Below are 25255 nucleotides of genomic sequence, written 5' to 3' on the forward strand. Positions count from 1 at the left end.
TGCAAATGTCATGGCATATGATTCACACAGTTTTGATACTCATTAAATTTTTCAGTGACTCCTTAGAGCCTGCCCTGTGTTTTTGTGTTCTTCACTCATCTATTTAGGTTTCTGCTCTAATGATCATTACATTTTTTTAATAGCATACAAAAATATAGGCACACCAGTATAAAGTAGCACACCACTCAAATTTAAGAATGGACACATTTATTCATATGGCTTAGAATGAACCTATTGGTGAGATTTAATAATCTGATTCCAAAATAAGATCTCCAAGACCTGAGGCTGCGATGTCACACGGTCGCACGGTGCAGCAAAAGAGCCTCTCTAATGACTGCAAAAAAGAACAGCAATGAATATTTTAGTGCCTAAACTACGATAGTCTTGCGAGTTTTCTATTATGGTGGCGCATTTAAACATACCACAAGTCACAGGAAACCTTCAGCGGGCTACTGCTGCAGAAAAAACCCTATTTTCTGTGTACCATGTACATCAGTGTGACATCATTGTCCTCTTTTGAATGGAGGACACAGTGCCAAATGTTCATTATTACAAATGGAGCTGTCCTCAGTGTCATATCACATTCCAAAGCTGACATTCAGCGGTTTTCCCTGCAAGATTATCAGAAGCTTTCTCAGTTCTTTGCTGGAATGGACCAGCAGCAAAATCTCGCTTTTTCTGACACAGTGATGTCTTTTGGACAAAACTTCTTCTGTGGCATCGCTGTCTCCATCTGAGAGTCACATCTCGATTACTTGTCATCTGTGCAAATGAACATCTAATAAGCCTCTTCTTCAACATCTTTGATTTGCGGGCATTTCATAATTATGTCTAAAATGTATTCCTGTTCGTTTTTCAATCTTTTTTTAAAAAACATTTTTGACAATACACCAATTTGACCACAAGCAGAAAAGCAGCAGATGAAAAAATGAAAAAAGAATGAATTGGTTTCTTTTTCACTAAAAAAAGAAAAGAAAAGATAAGCACACACACACCACGTAAGACCCAGGAAATGTGCTGCTTTAAAATTATTTGACTTGTACTGTAAGTTTTGGACGGACGAGCATAACACAGACTCAGCACACAAGCGACATCCAGGTCAGCACAAATTTACAAGGGTCACCGCATCAGTGAAACCAACGTACAACGTTTGCAATATCTCATATCTGTCAACCGCAAGATGGATGAGACACAAGTATAGATTTACTTATGGTCAAATCTGTCAGAAATTTGGAAATAAAACAAGCATGCAATCATACTTTGGCAAAAAAAACAACTAAAAAAAAAAGCAAAAAAATAAACAAACCCCAACTGTTTCTTGGCAAAAAAGAAAATAAAACGTTCAGCTTCTTGAGCACATTGCCCTTCGCTGGTCAGGAGCAGCCTCATAATGGATGAGCAGCTTTATCTTTAACAGGCCAATCTTCATGTCTTCATGACAGAACAGAGACGAATGTGGTAAAATCCATGTCTGTCACATCAGTCACTTTGTGTTGTGTGTCGAAACTCGTCAGGAGCGCTAAAAAGCATCCCAGTCCAGTCCCTTCATACAAGTCATTGTGGGGCATTCAGCCTATATCCTGACCACAGCTGGATAAAACAGGAGGAAGAGGAGGAGAGACTGGATGTACTGCACATATGCATCCACACACACGCACTCACATTCAGCCCTCTTATTTTTCCATGTGGTTGTCTCCACCCTCTCCGCTTGTTCTACATCACGTTTTCAAACAGCTGCATGGATCTCATCATAGTTTCATCCTGTTGAGAAATAAGACAAATGGTGTATGGAATTATTTTGAATACCTGTGTCTGTGAAATGAAATCATCTGATGGATTGTGGTTTTTCTTATGCTTGACTTTTGACATAAAAAAAATCAAGTAATGGTGAAATTATGTAGGCCTATTTACACTTTACACTATTTACACTATTAACACTGTATGTATTCAGGCTAATATACACCACTGAGTCCTTTTCTAAAAATGGGCCAGATTTAACAATGTCTGTGAATCTGGATTAAAAAAAAAGTGTTAAAAGTTTTTATAACATGTATAGTGCCATCTTGCACCAGTACATAACATGATGTCACTGCGTTAGTTGGTTGCTGCTGATAGCTAATATAATTTAATGTAAGTCTAACTACTCAAAGAACCAATAACTCAATGAAACAAAGAAACAAAATCTAAAAAGCAATCTAAAAGAGTCACTTTAGTTTTATGTTTAAATAACAGAGGATATAGTGTTCACATTCACTCTCTGTCTTTCAAACAGTAAGTGGCTTTTAATTGTTAGCTAGCTGCACTGAAATGGGAAAATCCACCTGTTAGCCATAATGTTAGGGTTCGTAGACCACTTTATGAATGAGGACTGTGTGGAGGAGAGGCTGTTTGAGTCAGGTGTAGTGGTGGTTTCACGACTAGAATAACAAGCTTAAGTAAGAAACTAGTTGCTTTTTTTTATGCATATTATATTTTAATTCTTTAAAATATAATTCATTTGACAAAAACACATGAAGAAGAAGAATACTGACCTCTTGGCAGGCTACAATGAACTCCTCCAAAGTCACCACACCATCTTTGTTCTTATCCATTTTCTGTAGAGAAACAGTTATTTTTATTTTGTTGATTCTGTTCTGGTGGCATTGCCTTGCATCCTAACCCGAATGAAACAACCTAATAATGACTACAAAGCTGCTATAAACTAACAAAGGTTTCTTGGGAAGTTATGGGGTTATGACAAGAGACATTAAAAGTCTGCTTTCCTTTCATAATGTGTAAACACTAGGGTTTATAAACCTGTAAAGTGTAGAAGTAAATTAAAATCTAATTTGATATACAAAGAGGTGTTTACAAGGGTTATAGAGCAAGTTATGTAGCTATTTGGTGGTTACGTGTTTTGATATTTACATGTTTACACATTTGAATGTTTACACATGCATGTTCAAAGCAGTAATAAGTATGTGTTATATCTACCTAGTTGTTTTCCCTGTTTTGATCTGAGTATAAGATTTCCTGGCTTCTGAGAGGCCAGTGAAGTATTCATGAGGGCGGCACACAGGAAGTGTTGGTTGTTGTTGCTGTGTGCTGAGAGTAAAGAGGCTGCTAAAAAGGTTATCCATCTCCATCTTGCTGTTCCTAATTATTCAGAGAGATTCCAAACCATCTAGTGAACCCTCACGTTACAAACCTTCCGAGACTGAAAAATGTAGTTAAGTTGAAAGTGTTAAAAAAACTCCATATTAACTCCAATTTAAACAAATAGTATGGCTTGTTGTGTGGTAAAGCCTGCCCAAGATGTCTGTAATCTAGTTTTGATGAGTCTACACTGCTCAAAAAAAAAAAAAAAAAAAAAAAAGAGAAAGAAAAGAAAAACTGAAAAAGAAAGAAAAAGAAAAGAAAAAATGAAAATACATCAGATCTCTTGGAATCTTGTACATCCTCTTGAGACTTTGATGAGACAGCAAACCTTCTGGAAATGGCATGTATTGATGTGCTATCATGAAGTAGTTTGACTACCTGTGCAACTTCTGTCAGATCTGTCCATGTACTGGACAGATCCATGTATTGTACCTGTACAGTACATGGATGCACCTTTCTGACCATGCTTGCTCATAAACTTTTCACGTATGCTGACTTCTGGATTTAAACAAGTGATGGTGCCAGTAACTATAGATCTAAAATCGAGGCTGTAAAATGTTCCACGAGTGATGTCACGGTGCTAGTATCGCACTGTATTTGAAATGAAAGTGCTTAAGAACTTCTACTCCTGCACCAACGAGAGCGTCCTGACAGGAAATATCTGCACCTGGTTTGGGAACAGCACCAAACAGGACAGATAAGATCTGCAAAGAGTGGTGTGCTCGACTGAATGCATCATTCGATCAGAGCTTCCTGACCTGCTGTCCATCTACACCAAGCAGTGCAAGACTAAAGGAAGATTATGATGGAACTCTCCCATCCCAACAATGGACTCTTCTGACTGTTGAGGTCTAGGAAGCGCTTCCGCTCCCTTAAGACCAAATGAGAGACAATGAGGAGGAGCTTCTTCCCCCAGGCTATTCTGGCCTTGAACCAGGTGTAGGACTGGACTCTCTCACACACATCGCATCACCGCACACACTCTGTTTATTTGTACACTTCTTATAATTTATAATTTCTTTTTATTCATAATTTCTTTCCTAAATTATTATTTACATATTCTTTTACTGTAAATTTCTAAGTTAAAATCTGTAAATTTTGTGGTAATCTGTAAATCTGTAAATCTTACTGTCAATTCTTACTGTCATTTTATGGTTGGGCATTGCACAGCAATAAGCATTTCACCACACGTCATACTGTGTATGGTTGTGTGTGTGACAAATAAAATTTGAATTTGAATTTGAAATGAACCTGAAAAAAGGCATCCACATGCTGCTGTGGAACGTCTCCCTTCAGTGCAGGGTAGGTGTACTTGCCCATCATGTCATATATGGCCCTCACAATCTCAGTCATTTCCTGCAAGAACAGGAAATTCGTGTCATGCTTAGACAAAGATTTGAGATAACAAATAAAATCCAGTTAAAACTGTAACAACACAGTCTCACCTCTCGGTTTATGTATCCATCTCTGTTGATGTCATACAGGTGAAACGTCCACTCCAGCTTTTCCCTTAGTGTTCCCCTCAGCAGAATAGATAGTCCCATTACAAAATCCTGTCCAAAATAGATCAGGGAAGAGGGAAAGCATAAATTAAAAAAAAAAAAAAAGAGCAGAAAATTAAAGAAATAACTAACATTTTGTCCATTTTTTGTACCTTAAACTTTATGGAACCATTGTTTGCAGTGTCGAAGGCGTTGAACAGATAATGCGCATACATGCTTGCATCTGTAACACACACAGAAGAAAAGTGTAAAAAAAGAAAAGCTTCATAGTGCAATAAAAAAGACTAAAAAACTGTGTACTTTACCTCCATGAGGAAAGAACTGTGCATAAATGTGTTTAAATGTCTCCTCATTCACAACTCCACTTGGACATTCCTGTGGGAGAAATGACTCTACAGTTATTCTACTCAATGAAAATTTGCTTGTCTGATTCTGTGATGCACACATATACTATATTGCCAAAAGTATTCACTTGTCTGCCTCCACATGCATATGAACATAATTGACATCTCATTTTTAATCCATGGCATTTAATATTATGTAGCAATAGCAACTTAAACTCTTCTAGAAGGGTTTTCAAAAAGACTTAAGAGTGTGTTTATGGGAAGGTTTGACAATTCTTTCCAGAAGTGCATTTGTGAGGTCAGACACTGATGTTGGATGAGGAGGCCTGGCTTGAATTCTTTGCTCTAATTCAGGGGTGCCCAATCCCAGTCCTCGAGAGCTACTGTCCTGCAGCTTTTAGATGGATCCTTGTTCCGACACACCTGAATCAAATGAATGGCTTGTTATCAGGCATTTGCCAAACTTGATGGCATGCTGAAGAGGCAATCAAACCATTTGATTCAGCTGTGTTGGAGTAGGGATGCATCTAAAAGCTGCAGGACAGTAGCTCTCGAGGACTGGGATTGGGCACCCCTGCTCTAATTCATCCCAAAGGTGTTCTGGCAGGTTGAGATTAGGTTGAGATACAGACCAGTCAAGTTCTTCTACAACAAACTTGCTCAGTCTTGTCTTTATGGACTTTGCTTTGTGCACTGGTGCGCGTCATGTTGAAACAGAAAAGGTCATCCCCAAACTGTTCCCACAAGACTGAGTTTTTTTCACTGAAACAAAAAGGATGAGCCCCATTCCTGAACCCCCCCGCGCAAACTTTACACCTGGCACAATGCAGTCAGACAAGTACTGCTCTCCTGGCAACTGCCAAACCCAGTATTATCCATTGGATTGGAGAAGCATGATTTCTCAGTCCAAAGAACATGAGGCGCTTTGTGCGCTATTCTTGAGCAAAGGCCACATGAAGCACATGGGCAGTTAAATCCACAGAAAGTTGGCGACCTCTGCTCAATATGCACCTCAGCCTCGCTGACCCCACTCTCTAATTTTATGCAGCTTACCACTTAATGAGTTGCTGTCATTCCCAATCTCTTCCATTTTGTCATAGTACCACTAGCAGTTAACTGTGGAATATTTAGTAGTGAGGAAATTTCACAACTGGACTTTTTGCACAGTACCAGAGCTCCTGAGAGCAACCCATTCTTTCACAAGTATTTTTAGAAGCCATCTGCATGCCTATGTGCTTGATGCTATACACCTGTGGCCATGGAAGTGATTGGAACACTTCAATGCCTCAGTGATTTAGAGAGGTGTAAGAATACTTAGAATAGAATAGAACAGAGTTTTGGCAATATAGTGTATTTTAGTATGACTGCATTTTTTAAAATAACAATATCTGGTGTGTGCTTACATTTTTAAAACCACGATAGAGGATCTGCAGTTCCTGTTTGGTGAAGTTTGTTTGGGCTTCAAGTTGCTCAAGTCCTTCTGGTCTGTGGCACACCATCGTCATCTCAAGCTCATCATCTGTTTTATCTACAGGGAAGGGTAAGAGAGAGGCAGTTTAAAAAAACAGTTTACACACTGTCTGTTTAACAGTATGTCCCACTCAGGACTTAGAAATATGATGGCTATTAAATACAGGAAAGAGATGACTCAGCGAAGCTTGAAAATGTTAAGTCGGCAACGAATGTTGTGGGATCAAAGAGAATAAAAAAGTGCTTCTGGGAGTGAAGCAGAAGAAAAATAAGGGAGGATGAGGGAAAAAGAGAGAACAAAGGAAGGATTTGAGGAGAACTTCATCTACTTGACAAATTAGTTTTCCCCTTAGGAGCTGAAGCATTTTATTAATGGCAACATGGTGCTCAGTGCCCAGTCCTGTGGAGATGGATGGTGGTTAATGATCTGAAGAGATGCTGCTGTGGGCAAGTGTTTGTCACAGTGACTATCTCACACTACAGGGCAATGTTGACATCCCAACATCCGGCAGCGGCTTTACAGACATGGACAAATATCCAGAAGAAAACACCCAGTGGCTGTTGTGGGCCCCGGTGAAGAAATTAAATCTGAAGTCCGACGCTTTGTGTGAGGTATAGAGATGGCCTGTTTACAAAGGGTGGTCTGTGGCTTGAAATGCATTGTTGAGACTGCAGGTATTATTAGATGATATGTCCTTGAATGAATTGTTTTGACACAAAAGTGTGGACAAAGCACACTATCAATTCCCAGAATTTCTCAATCACCTATGTTATTAACTTGAAAAACACACATGTGAGAACAAATAAGCTTCCTAATGGATTCAGACTCAGTTCAGATGATTAGACACGAAGAAAAGGAGATTAACATGACTACATTGTTCTTCTTCTCTTTTTTTGGATGGTAGTGATGACTCATTCATTTCAGCCCATTCATGAGTGGTGTCAGGATTAATCCTCAACAATGAAACTGTATCAAGTAGCATACATCATTATGCCAGAGGCCATTGTGATTTAAATTTTATACAGGAAACAGGAGAAGAGGCACAGCTATAGAACTGCCTGCAGCCACATTCTCTAACAGTAAGTCGTAACAGGTGCAATCTTCATTTAAGTCCCACCTACACCAGGGGGGAAAGCAATTACCGGCTCTTCATTGACTTTTGAGTGGGAGAGACGATCCTTGTCAATTCTGTTTGCTAGTGAAAAATAGAAAACTTACTTAAACGTTCTGTGTGAAATGGACTACAGACTGATTACAGAACCCAGAATAGGTTTTTATGAATTTCTAAACTGAAAAACTGCGACTTTCAAGAGAAATAAACTCCTAGGAAACTCCTGTGACTAGGAAATGTAGTGAAACTGTGGGATCCTAACAGTCATATACTGAATGCTTATGTCCATACCATAAGCTAAGCAGGGTCAGGCCTGGTTAGTAGTTGGATATGCAATGTGTTAGTTAGTGCTGTTGCCTCATAGGAAAAAGATTCTGGTTCAAATCCACCAGGGCCCTTCTGTGTGCTGATTGCATTTTATCTCTTTGTTTGTGTGGGTTCTCTCTGGGTACTCTCTGGCTTCTCCCACAATCCAAAGACATCCAGTTAGTGGGGTCAGGTTAATTGGTGCTTCTAAATTTCCCATAGGTATTAGTGAGAATTATTGTCTTTCTGTCTGTGTTAGTTCGGTGACAGACTGAGAACCTGACCATGGTGCACCCTGCCTTTTGCCCTTGGACGGCTAGGATAGGCTCCAAGCTCCCTCACGACCCTGAATTAAATAAATGAAAAGATGGATGGATGTCAGTTTTAGTCCACTACATTTCTGCAAAATGAGGTAACAAACTTTCAGAAAGCTGTAACATTACTATGCATGTAAGTTCTTTAGCTAACAACAGTAGCTTGCTACTGTTGTTAGCTAAAAGTTTTTTATTTAGTTTTTATCTTTTTTATTCTCTAGTGTCAGAAAGGAGAATTATTCATGGTATGTTCATTGGTAGAGGAAGATTGAAAAGCTGTTGGCCAATCAGTGTGCACTTTCACAGTGAGACCCATCCCTTGCTTGTCACTTCCAGTTTCAAACAACAAGATGGTGAGACCAAAAATGCTCATCTCAAGGCTTAAAAATGGATGTCCCCGAAGGTACACCCATCTGTTACGCTGTTTAGTATTTCTAATAGATAGCTAACATTAATTTTCTAATAGCTATGTAGATACAAGGTGCTAAAAAAGTCCTTTGTTAAAGCTAAATCTAACATTTTAGCCAGCTAGTTGCACTTGTATAAGCATGCCAGCTTTCTTTTTAATATTGTGATGCTAACTTTATTCTCCTGTATTTTCTCCTGTGTTTCATTTAGTAAAACCATGCACTAAAGGTTTAAATACTGTTTACATCTGGACAGGATGGTTGACACAGCTATAAAAACTGTAAGGGAGTAGTCATTTCAATGAGATTTTCCACATGCTTGGGAAACTATAGCAATAAACTGTTCACTAGAGACACACATGTTGCCTCTTACCCCAATCTGTCACTTTTACATGGCCTATTTGTCAGTGGTGAGATAGCATGGTGTCCATTACCATGCAAACATATAATGCGTTACTTTCTCTCAATCTCCCTTCCATCTTCCTCTGAGCTCCAGTTCCAAACCACTGACTCATGTTGTCATGGAGATAGATAGCCATAATAAATGTGAGCAGTGGTGGGTATACTGGATGAACTGATTTTTTTTAAAGGTGTCAAACACAATTTGTACATATATTTTCCCTGTGACTAAAAGTCTCTCGGTTACATGAAAACAGAAAGACAAAGGTGCTGTTAAGACTCCACCTATGTGGACTAATCTTTCCTGTGGGCCGATTTCTCTTTCCTGTTAATGTGACAGTGTGATTAGAAACAGATGAAATGGAATGAGGGTGATGAAAAGGCAGAGGTGTTGATTAGAGAAAGCTGAGACAATGAGGACTGGGAGGAGAGGAAGGAAGAGGTGGCAGAGCGTGAAGAAAAACAAGAGACAAGAAGGAGAACAGCAAAGGGCAAAATGGGAAAGCACAGAATAACATCGAGAAGAAACGAGAGCTGAACTGGGCTCAGAAGCACAGTCAGCAAAAGAATATGTTGCCTGAGGGTTTCAAAAACCTGTTGAATATATCATATCATATAACAGAATGATTTGATTGCTAGAGTAAGACTCAGGCAAAGAAATGCTGCAGACTTTTGCAGTGAGTCTTGTTATAAATGGTGCAACAACTGCTCTGCATGTGATCACTCATTAGCATATAATGGAAGTAGGTGTGAGACGCTGAACTGGTGCTGATAATTGAAAGTGCATGTACGAGCTTTGTTACGCAGTCAGTGGCAAACACTGCAGCACTATTGAAAATGAAGGTCATGTAGAAGTCTATGGGAAAATGGCTCTTGGTTTTCCTGATAACTTTATGGTCTCAATCACTAGTTTCAAGTCATAGTTGAATCTAACATGATCTATCACATCATCTTGTAAAGTATGTCCTATAGGCTGATGTTATATTTTGATTAGGAAGTTACTACCATATGAGTGTGCAGTGTCCCTCATCTGCCTCCTTCTCATCACATCTGGTTTTGGAAACACCAAGATCAAGGCAGCCATTTAATATATACAGTTCTGCATGCTTTGACTTTGGCATGATCTTGCTTTCTTCTTCCCTTTGTTCTTCTTTCGTCCTCTTTAATTCACGCAAGCAGCCGACCGCCCAAACAGGTGGAAACGGCTAGCCTTGTTCCAAATATAATCATCCTACCAGTTTATCTAAAGCCTGCTACTTATGAGATTATATCTGGTTTCTTTAATCCAGCAGCCTTCTGGTGTCTGTAGCCATGAGGACAAAAGTTGAAGAAGTCACTGTGCCAGGTCAAAATCATAGTCCCCTACGTGATTCCTCACAAAACCCACAGCAGGCTGTTTGGTTTTGCTTTGTACAAAAGCTGAGTGGGCTTTGGAAGTGCTGAATGCTGCAGGAAGAGTGAGGAGAACTGTTTCCCCTACCGTGTTGTGTGGACAAGCCCCCCCAATTCTAAGAACACATTTTGACCTGAAGGTTTTTCTTGATTTGCAACAGCAATTTCTCTGCGTGTTTCAAAGTTTTGTTGAAAGTTTATACAGGACCTTTTTCAAGACAAACCAGGTATAGCACAGATTGGCTATACTGGTCAAATATATACGAGTTATATTAGGGCATTAGAGAGATAAAAACAACAAGCCCTCTTCCTCTTAAAAGAAGTTATATGATTTTGTATATATATAGCATTTACGCATACTCAGTGATGAGCAGTATTGCTAGATAAAGCTATATTTTGTATCCTACTTGTAGCTTACCTCTGAGTCTCATTTCTTGTGTGGCTGTGGTACCTGTTTATCCCCTACAGGATCAGACTTTATCTGTTCTATTTTACATACCTCCTCACAGCTGGCACCACAACGCGTTTTTTAACAGACCACTTACTTCGAGCTAAAAACAATCCCTAGATGACCTGCTTTGCTGAAAGGTTATTTAAAGGCTCTTATCAAAACACAGACAAACGGTTTCATCTTATCTGCATTTAAAGCATTACCCTCGTACCGTGGGGCATTTCATCAATGTCTTTTTAAAAAGTCATTATTTTGCTGCCGTTTCATGTTTCTAATCTCGATCTCGCGCTGCCATAAATTCATCATTCACCCTGGTGGAGTATGCGCTCACACTCTCCCTTTATGCCCCTACAACCCAGTCTCCATGACAACAGGCTTTTCAAGCATAAGGCCAGGGAGAGGTATGATATGTGAGCTGCGTGTTAATTCAAATGCCCAAAACCCCGCTCCCTCTGTGTTTCTGTTTTGCTCACTCACTGGCGCGTTCGATGGGCATGCACCAAACACACACAGGCATAATTACAGAGACAGAGCAGTGATTTTGCTCTGTTATTTTCAAGGACATCTTACTGCCATCCTGTTGTCTCTAAATCATTATCTCCGCACAAGTGCTGTACCTCGTCACTGAACGTGAGTGAGAGATGCTTCACCCTCCACAATACTGCTGCCACTTCTAGAAGTAAACATTGTAGATTTCTGTTTGAGAAAACAGAATCAGCACTACTGGCTTTTCATTAAACCTATGTAACATTTCCATGATTCATTATCCACTTATTTTTTTCCCTTTAACTTCATAGTTCAATTAATTGAATCACTTGGCAAAAACAGGGTGAAAGCATAAAGTCTCTTTGCATTGGATAAGCAAAGAAAATAACTAAAACAAACACATATCATGATTGGCAGCTGGTGTACAAACACTACGATCTTAGTGTTACTGTCAGTTTGGTCTAGCTTTCTGTTGCTCTTTTTGTCTCGTCTCCATCTCTTCTCTTTGTGACTAACATTGACGTACCTCTAGATGGTCTCCTCTGTTTGGTTTGCATGGTCAAAGTGCCCACCACTGCACCCATGTTGTCACCGTGGAAACCAGGCTGGCCAAAACAACCCAGAGAGTAATAGTCCCTCTATTTACTTCACGATTTTGTCAACCTGTCGTCCCGTCGCTGCCTCCCTCCACGGCTCTGTACCTTACAGGATTTATTTTTTTTTTGCCCCTGTCAAGTCCTTTCACTGGGTCCAGATCTGGCACCGGGGGGACGCTTCTCCTCTTTGAGCTGACTCTCTTGAATTTCTGATCCCTGTCTCCAAACACACACACTCACACGCACAAGCTGCTCCTGCCTCTTTGCGCCACTCCCTCTGTTCTGTGCCTCACTCTACTCATCTGTCAGCCTTTACCCCCCCACTCTTTCGAGCTCCCTGCCTCCTCATGCCCTTGTGGTATTGTAGAGTGGTGTAGTCACTAATAACGCTTACTGACATGTGAACGGGGGGCAGGTGAAGAACATTCATTTAAAGCAGACACGTGTATTTTCTCAACCCAGTGGTTACTACTCCAAATGAGCAATTTGCTCCCTGAAGTGTGTACCATAATGAGGATGTAGCTATATGTAAGACTGCACACTTGGGATGGCATTTGTGCATGCCTATGTTAACTCACCACAGGATAAAGGAGCACATCTTTTTCTCTATCTAGAAAGAATTAAAGTTAATTGTGAGATTTTGAAGAAATATTTTTAGAAAAAAAAAACAAATCAAATGTGCTACAAACAAGAACATTTGTATTAAATGGTGCCAACGAATTTTCGTAGAGTGGACTGTGTGTAACGTGGGATGGAAAGCTGTGGGGGTGAGTGATGCTTGTTTTCCTCCAAACTCAGAAAATAAGGCAGGGTTGCTGGATTGCAGCACAAACAACACAAGCAACAAAAAATAGCTAATGCCTAAAACATAAAATTTAGATTTCACTGTGGATTTCTGCAGGAGAATTCAAATGGTCTAAGTTTATGGAAGCTACTTGAAGGGCAGTTAGCTCCGTCTTTGTAAGCTGCTTGTAAAAACATTGAGAAGAACACAGAAAGAATGTGAATGGTATCCCATCCAATCAAATATTCTACTGGCGGCCGACCAAAAAATTTATTGCCTCTGTCTCGCTCCTTCTTTGTGTGTGTGTGTGTGTGTGTATGTGTGTGTGTGTGTGTGTGTGTGTGTGTGTGTGTGTGTGTTTGTGCATGCGAGGTTCAGAAAACCCTCTCACACTTTAAAAAATTCATGGAGAGCCATTTTTTTTAAGCGCTGTTTCGGCTTTCTTGTTTCTTGAAAGTTGACATCTATATGTTCTGTGCTGAGTAGTAAAAACAAGATCCATGAGCAAAAATGATAATAATAATGACGATGATGAACAAGTCCACACTGTATGAGAGTACAGATTATTATTTACAACCTAAACACCAAAACTCTGGAGCCTGACACTAGATCAGCTGTGCAGTTCACATTCTGTGTGTGTCAGAGCATGTATGGCCTATGCTGACCTGTGATTCCCTGGGTAGTGCTGAGAAAAAGAACTTAACATGGACTAAATAATTAAACATGAAGTCATGCATAATTCTAAAATAATTTAAACTTCTCTCAACTTAGATATTATCTGAAGTTTGATGGATGTAGCCTCTGGATCTGAAAAGTGAAGCAAATTTAAGGCACATTTTTCTTAAGGTTAGAAAGGGGCAGCTATTTTGGTCAAAGAGAAAATGACCCTACTGCTTACTTTACAACCCCAGTAACCAGATTAGTAACCCCAGCTTTTAGAGAATACACAGTGATGTGTGTTTTGTAAACTGTGATCTAATTTTGAGTAAAATAGATGATCATCACTATATAGTCAATAAGATAAGCAACTGTATAGTGAATGGGGCTGGGGGTTAACAAGATCTACTGCTTACTTGATGTCTGAAATCAAGAAAGCCAAGATGGTGAGAGCTGAACAAGAGGGATTCTGCAAAACATTAAGTACCATCATGGTGGATAATGCCATGTTTTATATGAGGTGTCTGTTCTACATTTTTCTTGCATTCCAGTTTCATCCATTCAAATATAGTCACTCTGTATAGTGACTTTCATGTAATGATTTCTCTGCCTTCTTCAATGCAGTAGTCGTTATTTTTTCTTCTTGGATAAATCAGGAAGCATAAAGAATTCGTAAACTGTGTCACAGATGTTTCTAACTCGTTTATAATCTTCACCAAAAATAACCTGCCTGACATACAGACAGTCACACTCACACACTTGCGATGGGAAATGAAGTATTCCGATTACTAAGTAACCCAGTGTAATCCCTGTGACAGATGTTTGCCATCTGGAACAGTCTTAGTGCACCATATCACCCTGCACTATGACAGACATTCAAGGACACTGCATTGCAGTCTGGCTTCATAATCTCTTCAGGATCTTTTCTCTAATTCACATACAACCCCTTCTACAAACAGTGGGAAGGACACACTTGGACCTTGTACACTAATCAGCCATTATTTATGATTTTATCAGTAATTTTGTTTTCCATTTCTACTTTGGTTAGTGTTTTTTTAATAAAAATGTGAGATGAGAAAGGTGTTATCTTTGGTTCTGAAACACAGCTGACACAACAGTTTGCTCTTTCTTTCATATGCCAGTATGCCCTGAGCAAAGCACGAGGCACATTTGTGCACTGCCTATACTGTGTGTTTAGATTTAGTTGCTCCTGGTCCCCTTTATGCTTTTGGAAAATTACACGGTTCCCTTATGAAAAACCCAACATACAGGCAGCAAAACCAAGAGATAAGTATACACACCCCTGCATCTGGTCTCTAAGATGGGAATAGAGTCCAGCCTGACATCCAGAACTAACCTGGGCATTGAGTTGCATCCCACTATATCTAGCCAGTACCTTTCAACTGCAAGAGTTCAAGCTCCTTACCCTACAGTGAGGTGATGTTCCATGCCCCAACAACCACTTTCAACAGCTGGGGTTTGACCTGCCAGGGGCTCTGCCCTTGACTGCCACACAGCATACACACATTGCAGCCCAACATGGGCCAGACCTCTTGAGGATTCATCAACTATCAGACATGCTGTAGGGATTTGGTGCATTGTGTGCTGGGTGGCTAGTTAAAATAACACATTCACAAAAAATCCTGTAATTTGAATGCAAATAATGATAGTGCACATGAAAGACTGGTCTTTTCACTGCCATGTGTCCTTTTATTTCCCAAAGTGTTTCATTGCTCCCTCTGCTTTTGGTATTCTGTATGAATGCATGCTCATGCACGCATTAAAGGCAGCTCATCATTATCATTAAACTCCTCTTACTACATCCTCTAACAGTTATTTCAACCTTAAAAAGTCCTGCAATTGCCATGTAAATCAAGTGAACCAAATGATGATTGGATGGGAATCACTTTCCCTCCAGTGGGCTGAGACAGCAGTTTCAGACCTCATATGGCTTTCTAGTCTGACTATGCAAGAACTTGCATCTTTAAATTATTTTGTCTCAGCTTCTTTCTTTAACCTGACATTCAGTTGTGTCCTTTTTAGAGCTACTACTGAGATGGGAATTATTACACAACAGCTTTTGAAACTAGTAGCAGCTTTCCGGAAAAAAGGGGGACATTCCTGGAGTTTGTGGTGCTTTTCACTGTCCCTAAATGTCCAAGTAAATTTGTGTATATTAATTACTTTTGTTTCTTATGAAATACAAAACCAAATAAACTAAACATAAATGGGTAATATATATTTTACTGTTAATACAACTACATACTACTTATTATTAATGCCATTATTAATATAATAAGCTGAATTACAATGATTCTTTAGGATTCCATAAGGAACGTTTTAATAGAATAATCTCAGGAAGCCATCTCATACGATGTCAAAGTAAGTATGTTTATTTATTTATTTTTTTATAGAATAATACAAATGTTTAAAAGGAGATACTTTTAAAATTAAATCCTATCTTCAAAATATAAGTCTCTTATAAAAATTAAGATTTAGAAATGCATTTGTTGTAAAGTAAAATTAAATGGATGGATGGACCTGTACACCTGCAGTACCTTCATGGCCCACCAGATGCCATCAGCTTACACCTTGGGAATCACTGGTTTAATGCATCATATAAAGATTAATTGGATGGTATCATTTTCAAGGTTTGACTGATGATTAAAGCTTGTTTTTATTGTAATAACTATTTAGTAATATAAGAATACAAATTTAAGCTTTAACTTTTAAAGTTTTAAGAAAAACCAAGCCTGAAGACCATGTCTTATTAGAAAGCTGTGGCTCAACCTCACTGCTAAAGGACACTTTGTGTGTATCTCTGACAAAATGATGCTAATTGTAATCCAAACACTGAGACTGGAGTCACTTATCTGTAATGAATGCTATATAACAAATCTCAGTAACATTTGAAAATTGTTAACAAATTCACAGTATAGTGAATAAAATGTTAAGCATGCCAGTGTCATCTAGATGTAATTGTTATTGTTTGTTTTCAGATGTGATAACAAAGATCAGATTGTAACTAAAAAAAACTAAAATACATGATACAATTATTATTGATGAAGACTATTTATCATATGTACTAAATTTGAATGCATTTTTATTAATTGTGGTTATTATTATGCATTCACCATTAATGAAGCTGCTTTGGCTTCCATCACATCTTTTTGATTTACCTGTATTTGTTGGCTTTTGAATCTTTAGGCAAGCAATTGAGAATGATGAAACAAAGTACCCACAGCTCCCCTTTTTGCCACTTTGAAATGTGTATTAAGTTATCTGTGAGTGCAAAATGATGCTTTATTTCAAGAGACTAGATAATAATAATAAAAAAAACCGAAAATTCATCAAGCATCTTAAAAACAGACAGTCACAAATTTAGTGTGAATGTTCTTACAAAGTCTTTTTAACCCTGCAAGACAAAACCCCCCAAAAATAGCTAGAAAATTCTGATTTTTGGGAACTAACATGTTTAATAACCCCATAACAAAATCCACAAAAATCATATTGCTATATCATGTTGTGTGAAATTATTATATATTTATTATAAATTATAGCACATTTGATACATTGGAGATTTTTGGCAACTTTTTGTTAACAACAATGTTAATTTTAGACAAAAAAAGAATTTTTGTCCATAACGTTTTGAATTTATGGCAAGTATTGATCATGTTGATGAGATAGAGGTCTCAGAAACTCATGTATGAGATATGATACAAAGTGCATTAGAGGGTTAAGTTTTCTCAGCAGAGAACTCTAACACGTGAGCTCAAGTTTCTAATGCTGTGGTGTTACTTGTTAAACGACAGATGGCAGCAGAGCGTAACAGTTCCTGATGCAAGCAGCAGCTCATGTCGCCATTCAAAACAAGTTTTGCTCCTGATTTAATGCACCATATGCAAAAATCCTCAGGGAACTACTAAATATGAACATGAAACATGAATTCCACAGAAGTGTGACTGAGCAAACATAACCTACTGTTCGCTGGATCGAATAGCCATCTAACCATAGGAGATTCTGTATATAAATACCAAGTAGTAAAACAATGTGGCTGGACAGGAGTAATGGTGGGGCGAAACACGTACAAACCCACAGAGGAGGAAAGAGCAAGAGATAAAAATAAATCTAGAAGAAGACGGTTACATAAAAGTATGTAGTGAGGTGATGTAAAAAATTAAAAGCAGAGACACACACTGTCAGCTCCAATCCACTGATTCTACAGCCACAAAAAAGGGAAAGAATCAGAGGAGAAAGATTTTTTTTTAAGGAAAACGGTTATAAAACTGGAGCTTAATGCCAGATAACTCTTATGCGGGTTTTGAACAAAATAGATGCTACGTTAGAAGAGCTTGAGCTATAGATTTGAATGCAGTGTGTGGTGACAGAAACACTGCTGCAAGGTTATGCTCTTAGAGGACATATGTGACTTGTAATAGTGAGAGACAGGTGCAGCATGAGGTCGGGTAGGAAAGGTTTCTGTCTTTACCTGCACTCTTCCTGTTTTCAGGACCTGGGTCTACACAAAAGACAGTATAAATCTATTGTGTTTGTTGAACCATGCATTTTTTATGTGCTTCCCCAGTTGTGTCTCGTTTCCCATATCTAAACAAAGATGATTGTCAATTTGCATGATTGCATGATGTGAACTAAATTTTAAAAGTAGATGCTGAAGTTGTGATAAAGATAATCTTTACTGCATGAGTTTGAATACAATGGCAAATTTAATTTTATGGGTATAGTTTGCTAGGTCCATAGTAAGCTGTGGCTATAGTAAACTATAAACTCTGTAGTTTATTGTGTGAGTGTTGGCAAACAATTACAACAACAGACCTCATTGAAAACATGCTTACAGGGAAGAAGCTGGTTGCAAATGATCCATCCATCCTTCCATCTATCCATCCATGTCAGCTCCTACCTAGGGCTGTGGAATGGGTGGAGTCTATTCCATCTTAAAAAAAAGACAAGCAACCACAAACCCACCTACAGCCTATATCTACACACTAACTGAATTTCAGGAAACGTGATAGAGAAGGATCATGAGCAAAGGATGGAAGTTTTAATTCTTCCAAGCAATCTAAAGGAGATTGTTTCGTAGGTACAAAACTTTGCTTGTTTCCAAAAACAGCAGGGACATTTCAGACACCTGCTTTAAGCAACTTTGCCACAATTTTGTATCTTGAAATAGAGGATATATATTTTCATGCAGATTGATAGGGTAGTGTTGAATCTATTTTTTTTACCATTCAGATTTGGGAGTGGTCTTGTGGTATTTTAGAAATGATATTGTTTTAATTCTGAAATTCTTTTAAATACATTCAACGTTAAAAACACAGACATTTTTTCCTAAAGTCTGTTGTGGTTAAACAACACATCACAAAAAGTTTGAAATAGTATTTGTTAAAAGTTGTCCTTAATAAAATTAAATCTGTGTGCTGTTCCAGTTTCCTTGTCAGTCATTCTGTCAAAGTCACGTCAGTTTAAAAAGAGGTTTTACTTTACTTTGTCAGGTAATGCACAGCATCAGATTTCTCATTAGGTTTGACATTCAGATTCCCTGGATGTTGCACTACAACATCAGTACGTCGTAGCAAAATATATATAACTCACTCAAAATATACCTCACAAGTCCCTGCCTTTGTCTGAGGCTTTTTAGCTGGTTTCGCACATGCTGTAAAATTCAAAAAAGTTGCCTCTAGCTGAATGTTTGAGGCTGCACTCTGCCATCTTGCTTTTAAAATGTGCTGTGAGAGGTCACTGTCTCTTTTTATAACAACAGGGAGGACAGCCATTTCTAAATGTGCACTAACGTGAATGCAAGGTCAGAGCAACTGTCAAAACACTGAAGCTTGCTGTAATAAGGTATAGCGCTACTCCTTTGTATCTTTACATGGAAACTATATATTTTTTTTTACAAGGAAAGTACTATGTAAAGAGCATAAAGTACAATGTAATGTTAGAAACGGGAATAACAGCAAGTCAGCTACAGCCCCGAGGCATATCATAACTACTGTATCCTCACTCGGTTTGCAATGTTTAAAGGTCTGAGGATGAATATGCATGCTGCTGAACTCAATAAGACTTAAGGCATAAGACTAAAGATAAGACAGTTCATTTCTGTCTATAGTGTATGCAAGGAAAAATGCAAAAAACAACATAGCATATAGCTGTTAAGAAAAGTCTAAATAGCTTGCTTGTGTGTGAATGTTTATGAGAACATATGTGCATGTTTTCATGTCTTCATCCATGCATACTTTAGCATGCGGTCTTCCTCTGCCGCAATCTGGAAGCAAGTGCTGTTGTGAAATCTGATTATAATTAAACTGTGCAGAGGAAGGGCTCAAAGCTAAACAAGACATTGTCACTTCATGCTGTAACCGCACATTGCAAGATCAACCCTCTCCATGTAAGCACCAAAATCAAATTAATATAAATGATGTTTAAAACTTTGAATAACATTTTGTTATCATTCCTCCTGTGACCCTGAATTGGATAAGTGGAAGAAAAATTATGTTTGCCTGTGTTTTTGCATGGATGGATAGTTGTGCCTGTTCATTTTGAGCTATGGCAATGAGAAACTAACATTGTATAAATGTAAAAATTCCAAAGGTTTAAAAACCCCACTGTGGCATAAAAATCATAGATTTATTAAATCCCAGTTTAGACCACTTGAATGTCTTTTGACCAGTGGCTCTTAATTAACTCTGTGACATTTAATTATGAAGTCAGATGAAGACTCGGCCCTTATGCTGCCCAATGCACACGCATCTTAACTTTAAGTCAGTAAAGGTCAGCGAAGCACAATAGAACATTTTGGACAGAAGCAACAAATGTCCAGATGCACAGTATCAAGCAAGTGGATGCTCAACATAATTTACATTACATTTGATCAATTATGCATCCTTTAAGAATGCAAAGAAAAGTATAACTAACGTCTACAAATAATGAGAGAACCAGATATCATCTTGATAACCATTTCCCCATTTAGTCTGCTATAAACTGTAATCCTTCATTCCTTTGGTAAAGGATTAGCTCCTAACCATAAAAAAGTAGGTTTGGGATTGTTTCAGTCAAATAGCTACCGTATGCGATTGTGTTGCATGACCTAGATAGTCAGCCTACTCACTGCCATGACTAGGTTGGATTATTTCTAGAATAGCTCAGCGGCTGACTAAAACACCATTTTATATCACATAGGTTCATGCTACAAAGGATTCACATACTATTTTTTCTTCTTTTTTTTTAACATTACAGATGAAAAAACACTGGACAAACACTGCACATGTAACAGAGTAAGTACTTTGTAAGATTTTGGTTAGTTCATTATTATAAACCTAAGCCTGGCTGGATTCCTGCTTAATTCAATGCAAAACATTGAGCTTGTTGCTCCTGTAAATGCATATTTACATTTGTAACACAAGCTGTGGGAAATGTGTCAACAGATTCATCCTTCATTATGCATGATAGTAGCTGTTTATGTGTAAAAACGTACAGTTCAGGCATCATGCTGTCATTGTCAGTTTGTTGACAGTATCTGATGTGTTTCTCAGTTTGCAAGTTTCTTTCTTTGCCCTGTGAAAAATCAATTTCTCAGAGTGCTTATGGCTGCAAATAATTTAGAGGTACATAGTAAGAGTATCCAAATGCTTGTAGATGGAAAAGTCAAGAAGGGGTTTTGGAATTTGTGGCCCACAGCGAGTGTTAAAATGAAGCGCTGCCTGCACCTGCACAAATATTTTATGCTCCATACATGTGCGTAGGTTGAATTTTAAATTTATATCAGACCACAGGTTCTTCTGAAAGTGAGAGCAGTACTGTGTGTGTGTGTTTTTTTTAGTCGTGACAGACTCGCAGCTGCACTCTGACTTCGTGACTCAGCGTTTGATTTTTGCAGCTTAGGTGAAAAGTAACTTTTTAACTATGCGATGAGAGAGGGGCAGAAAAAGCAAACAAGCACTAAAGCATGATGAATAGAAGAAGTTTAGAGTACACCACAGCCTCTGCCTGTGAGCTATGTGCAGATGAGAGTTAAATGACCACATCATTGAACTCAAAGCCACTCAAAGCATGCATGTCATACAAGAAGGAGATTTTCCTGGCGTTTTTTTTACTTGTGTTTTTCTGTGAGTCTCTATAGCGAAGCTTACTAGATGTAGATGAAAATTAAAAGTATACAGATATGTCCAAATGAAATATTTACAGTTTTCCACAGTTGAAAGTGTGAAATTGTACAATTCGTATTAACACGATTCCATCAATGGTGAAATTGAATCATTATCTTGGATTGGTATATGTTAATTAACCTCTCCTGTGGTGGTTTATAATGGTCTTAATTTTCCTCCACTTGTACACAGTCGGCTTTTACAGCTTTTATGCTTAGGTCATATTAACACAGAAATTTAAACAAAAAAAAGTACAAGGGATTCGTAAACTGTTTCCTGCAACTGTAGCAAAGCAAAAGCTCTGTAATTTTTAAAGACACAGTGACAGAACATGTGCCTCTTGCTAAATAGACCACACAATGGCTCAATGGTGGAATTCAAATTAAATCTATGTCACAAAAACAATCCTATTACAGTCTTAATATGAACTTTCAGTGGAATGAATGATGGGATCATAATTTGACAGATTTCTGCTGCTAGGCGTGGACTAACAAGCACCCCTTTCTTTTCCTGTTTTTCACTCGGTGTGCATTTATGCCATCATTGCATTTCAATTCTGTGTTTTCTCTCTACCACATTTTCTCTTAGTACCTTTCTGCAAGTATCTCTGGCATCTTGGCTGTAAGTTTTGGATCTGCAGCTACTGGCCTCACCAACCTGCCCAGTATTGATTGCTTGTTGTTTCTCACTGCTCTTCTTTTCTCCTATAGGCCTTCTTATTCCAACACTTGAGCCTACAACCACTTTCACATACGCACTGCAGGCCTGAACCTCGTTAGGACTATGGCAGCACATTTGGGTAGGTATTTAGCTATGCAGTGTGAAAGATTTGGGAAACCTGTGGTTGTATGCAACAAAACAAACAAAAAAAAAACCCCACCAGGCTTAGCCAAATGGCTCAAACATGGCTTTGTGTTGGTCTTAGGGTTTTGCAGATTCTACGGGAAAGAATTGCAGACTGTCAGCTACATGCTGTAGCTGTTTTCTGTCACCAGGGGACAGTGTCACAAACAACTGATCTGTGGGCTACACACAGCGTCGTCCGAGTTGTGCTGTCTCCTGAGCAGTCTATTTGGGCGGCTTCTTCACAACCCACATGAAGTATTTCCAGTAGTACGAATGAGTCTGAAGCAAGCTATTTCCTGGGTTCTGTTTCGTAGGTATGCTATAACCATAATCCTTTCTGAAACCCTGCACCATAACCTACAGCGTAACCTACTCTGTAAGCTGATGTGCCCCTCCTCAGGAATGTCGCTACATATTGCATCGACTATACCTGCAATGTGATCTGTACTGTCACTTTGTCCCGCTCATTTCTGGATAATTCTTCTTCTGCCACCATTTCTGAAATTGACTGGAGAGAATGGATCAACACCATCGCCAGCTGATGTTTTGGTGGTGAAATTGCAGTGCAAATGGGGCCCACCGCGGCAACAGTATCTGTCGCCTTTATAAGCTATGTTAAAGGCTCTACGTTAAGTTTAACACAGAAGTATAAATTATGCTTGAGAAAGGTAGAGGCAGCGGCAGATGGGTAGGCTTTCTTCAATATATCTCAAGGAATCTTTGAGCTTCTTTAATTAAAGTAAAACTGAGTGCTATTAGAACGCAGCTGAAATCTGTCACTGATATAAAGTACAACAAACAGGATATCAGAAAATAGGGACACTTACTAGCAAATTATTTTAGATCAACTGCAGGAAGACAACATTAAGCTGATCAAAGCATTGCTTTGTAGGGGGCGAGAGAGAGTGGCGGTGGAAAATGTCCAACATCCATCCACTTTTTGCCAAGTGCTTGGTGACAGGGAATAATTATTTTTCTATATCAAGTAAAGTTTGGCCTAACTGTTCAAAGACAATAGTAAATCTTGTGATGTGCTGCCACATAAAGAAAAAGGAACTGAACTGAATTCACATGCATACACAGGAGTACCCATAAGACCTCACTGTATCTAAGTTAGCTAACACTCAAGAGGCTCAGAATATGTGAGTGCATCAGTACAAAGTACCTTTTGTGAGGGTTCCTGAGACCAATCTCTGCAGGGACTGGATTAATTTGAGCACCCCCTGTCTGCAGCGGCTGGTACAGCCAGCCATCCCGAGGTAGATGCAGTGGCAGATGGGTAGACTTTCTTCAATATATCTCAAGGAATGTTTGAACTTCTTTAATGTTGCCCGTGATTCTTATCACAAAAACGAATCTGCTTCATGTGACATCATGAGGTCCTTCAAGCGGCTCCTTGTGAAGAAAAGGGATACGATTAAGCCTTTGCCCCACAGCTTATGTGCAAGACATTGAATTTTACTTACAATATGCTTCCAAGCTGTCACACATTAGTACCTAAAGCACTCAGGCGTGTTCCACTCTCTCATTCAGAAAGGCATGCAGAAACACTCAAAAGAAAAACACACAAATATACACAAGCAGTAGCCAAACAACTAGAAAATGTTCAACATTTCCTGTTCTCTGGCTTCAGACCTTTACGTTAAACTTTTTAAAAAGCAAAGTTGCTTTTCACAGACCAAAATAAGTGAGAAGATAAATAATTAAAAGGACTCTAAAAGTAGAACACGAAGTGCTTCGCTCCCCTGGAAGTTCTGTCGGTCCAAGAAAGAGCAGAAAACCTCGTGCAGTGCTTCTTACCTCCTCTGTCAGTTTGTCTCATCACTTCTTTTCTTGTCCTCCACTTTCCTTTACCTTCTGTCCTGTTAGTTGTTCTGACTGTTGTCCTGTTGTATAATATTTCGGAGTAAGGTTTCCCTCTAAACTGCAGTGGGAACCCTGCGGCTGTGATCTGTGGAGGAGCTCTGCTCTGGTACTCTCAGCAGATCTGTACTGCAGAGAGCGCCAGCAGCCACCACTATACCCACCCTGCCTCCTCGATGCTCCCTCCTCCCGTCTCACATTCTCCTCTTAGTCTGGTTGATGTGCTTTATCTTACCTTTTTCTTGATCCTATATATTTGCACGATACAAAAAATGGGCTGAATCAATCAAAAGAAACAAATGAAGGTTAAGCACGGTGGATTATAACTGGAGCACTAATTCAATGTATAAAAGGTTCCATAAGGATTTTCCAGATCCTCTCCATGTTGCAATAACAGAGTGCTTTATATTAAAGTTGTCTCTCTTGGTCCTCTGCAGTTACACTCAGTGTATTAAAATGTAACCTTTTCCTAATAAAACATCAGGAATGTGTTTTAAAGCACATGTGTGCTTCATGAAGCCAAGACTTAAGCCTGAAATTTTGATTGTATGTGAAGTACTATTATTTTGACCTTGCAAACAACTGATTTATTTAATTCAGTTATCTGCATTGAGCTTTTTGAATTATTAAAAAAGTGATGTTTTTTATTTAGCATAATAAAGTGTTTAAATATTATAATCATAAACCTTGTCATACCCATTAAACATTGTTTTTTGGTGTAAACAGGTAGGAAGATGAGAAGATGATATTGTGCATTCATGTATTATAAGGTTTCCCAGAATGTATTAAATCAAATACCATACAACCACATGAAACAAATGACTCAAGAAGTGACATTCAAAGTAAAAAAGATGGATGGAATAAAACTAAATTAGGAAATGACATTAAAATGTATAATGAAACAGCAGCTATACCAGAACACTATTACTTGATCACCTTCATCATGTTTATCATTAACCAATATGAAGAGTAACATGCACAGACTACATGCACGTTTTTGTCACTTTCTTAATCAAACTTCTATCA

At 38.6% G+C, this 25255-nt stretch overlaps 1 protein-coding gene across 2 annotated transcripts; it reads right to left on the minus strand.

Moving 5' to 3' along the window:
* Positions 1-190: 190 nt before the first annotated feature.
* On the minus strand, positions 191-24562 carry kcnip1b (Kv channel interacting protein 1 b). 2 transcript variants are annotated; one of them, XM_063487643.1, is made up of 9 exons: positions 24167-24562; positions 23532-23761; positions 6388-6512; positions 4946-5015; positions 4793-4863; positions 4584-4691; positions 4390-4494; positions 2532-2594; positions 191-1761 (listed from the first exon to the last, which is right to left on the minus strand). In XM_063487643.1, exons 2-9 carry the CDS (start codon positions 23617-23619, stop codon positions 1714-1716), a joined length of 678 nt encoding a protein of 225 aa, XP_063343713.1. In that variant the 5' UTR covers positions 23620-23761; positions 24167-24562; the 3' UTR covers positions 191-1713. The 2 variants fall into 2 exon arrangements, with proteins under 2 accessions (XP_063343713.1, XP_063343714.1); XM_063487644.1 differs by lacking the exons at positions 23532-23761; positions 24167-24562 and adding an exon at positions 11848-12204.
* Positions 24563-25255: the final 693 nt, after the last annotated feature.

This window comes from Pelmatolapia mariae, linkage group LG10_11 (assembly GCF_036321145.2).
Source record: "Pelmatolapia mariae isolate MD_Pm_ZW linkage group LG10_11, Pm_UMD_F_2, whole genome shotgun sequence".
In the NCBI taxonomy this organism is placed as follows: Eukaryota; Metazoa; Chordata; class Actinopteri; order Cichliformes; family Cichlidae; genus Pelmatolapia; species Pelmatolapia mariae.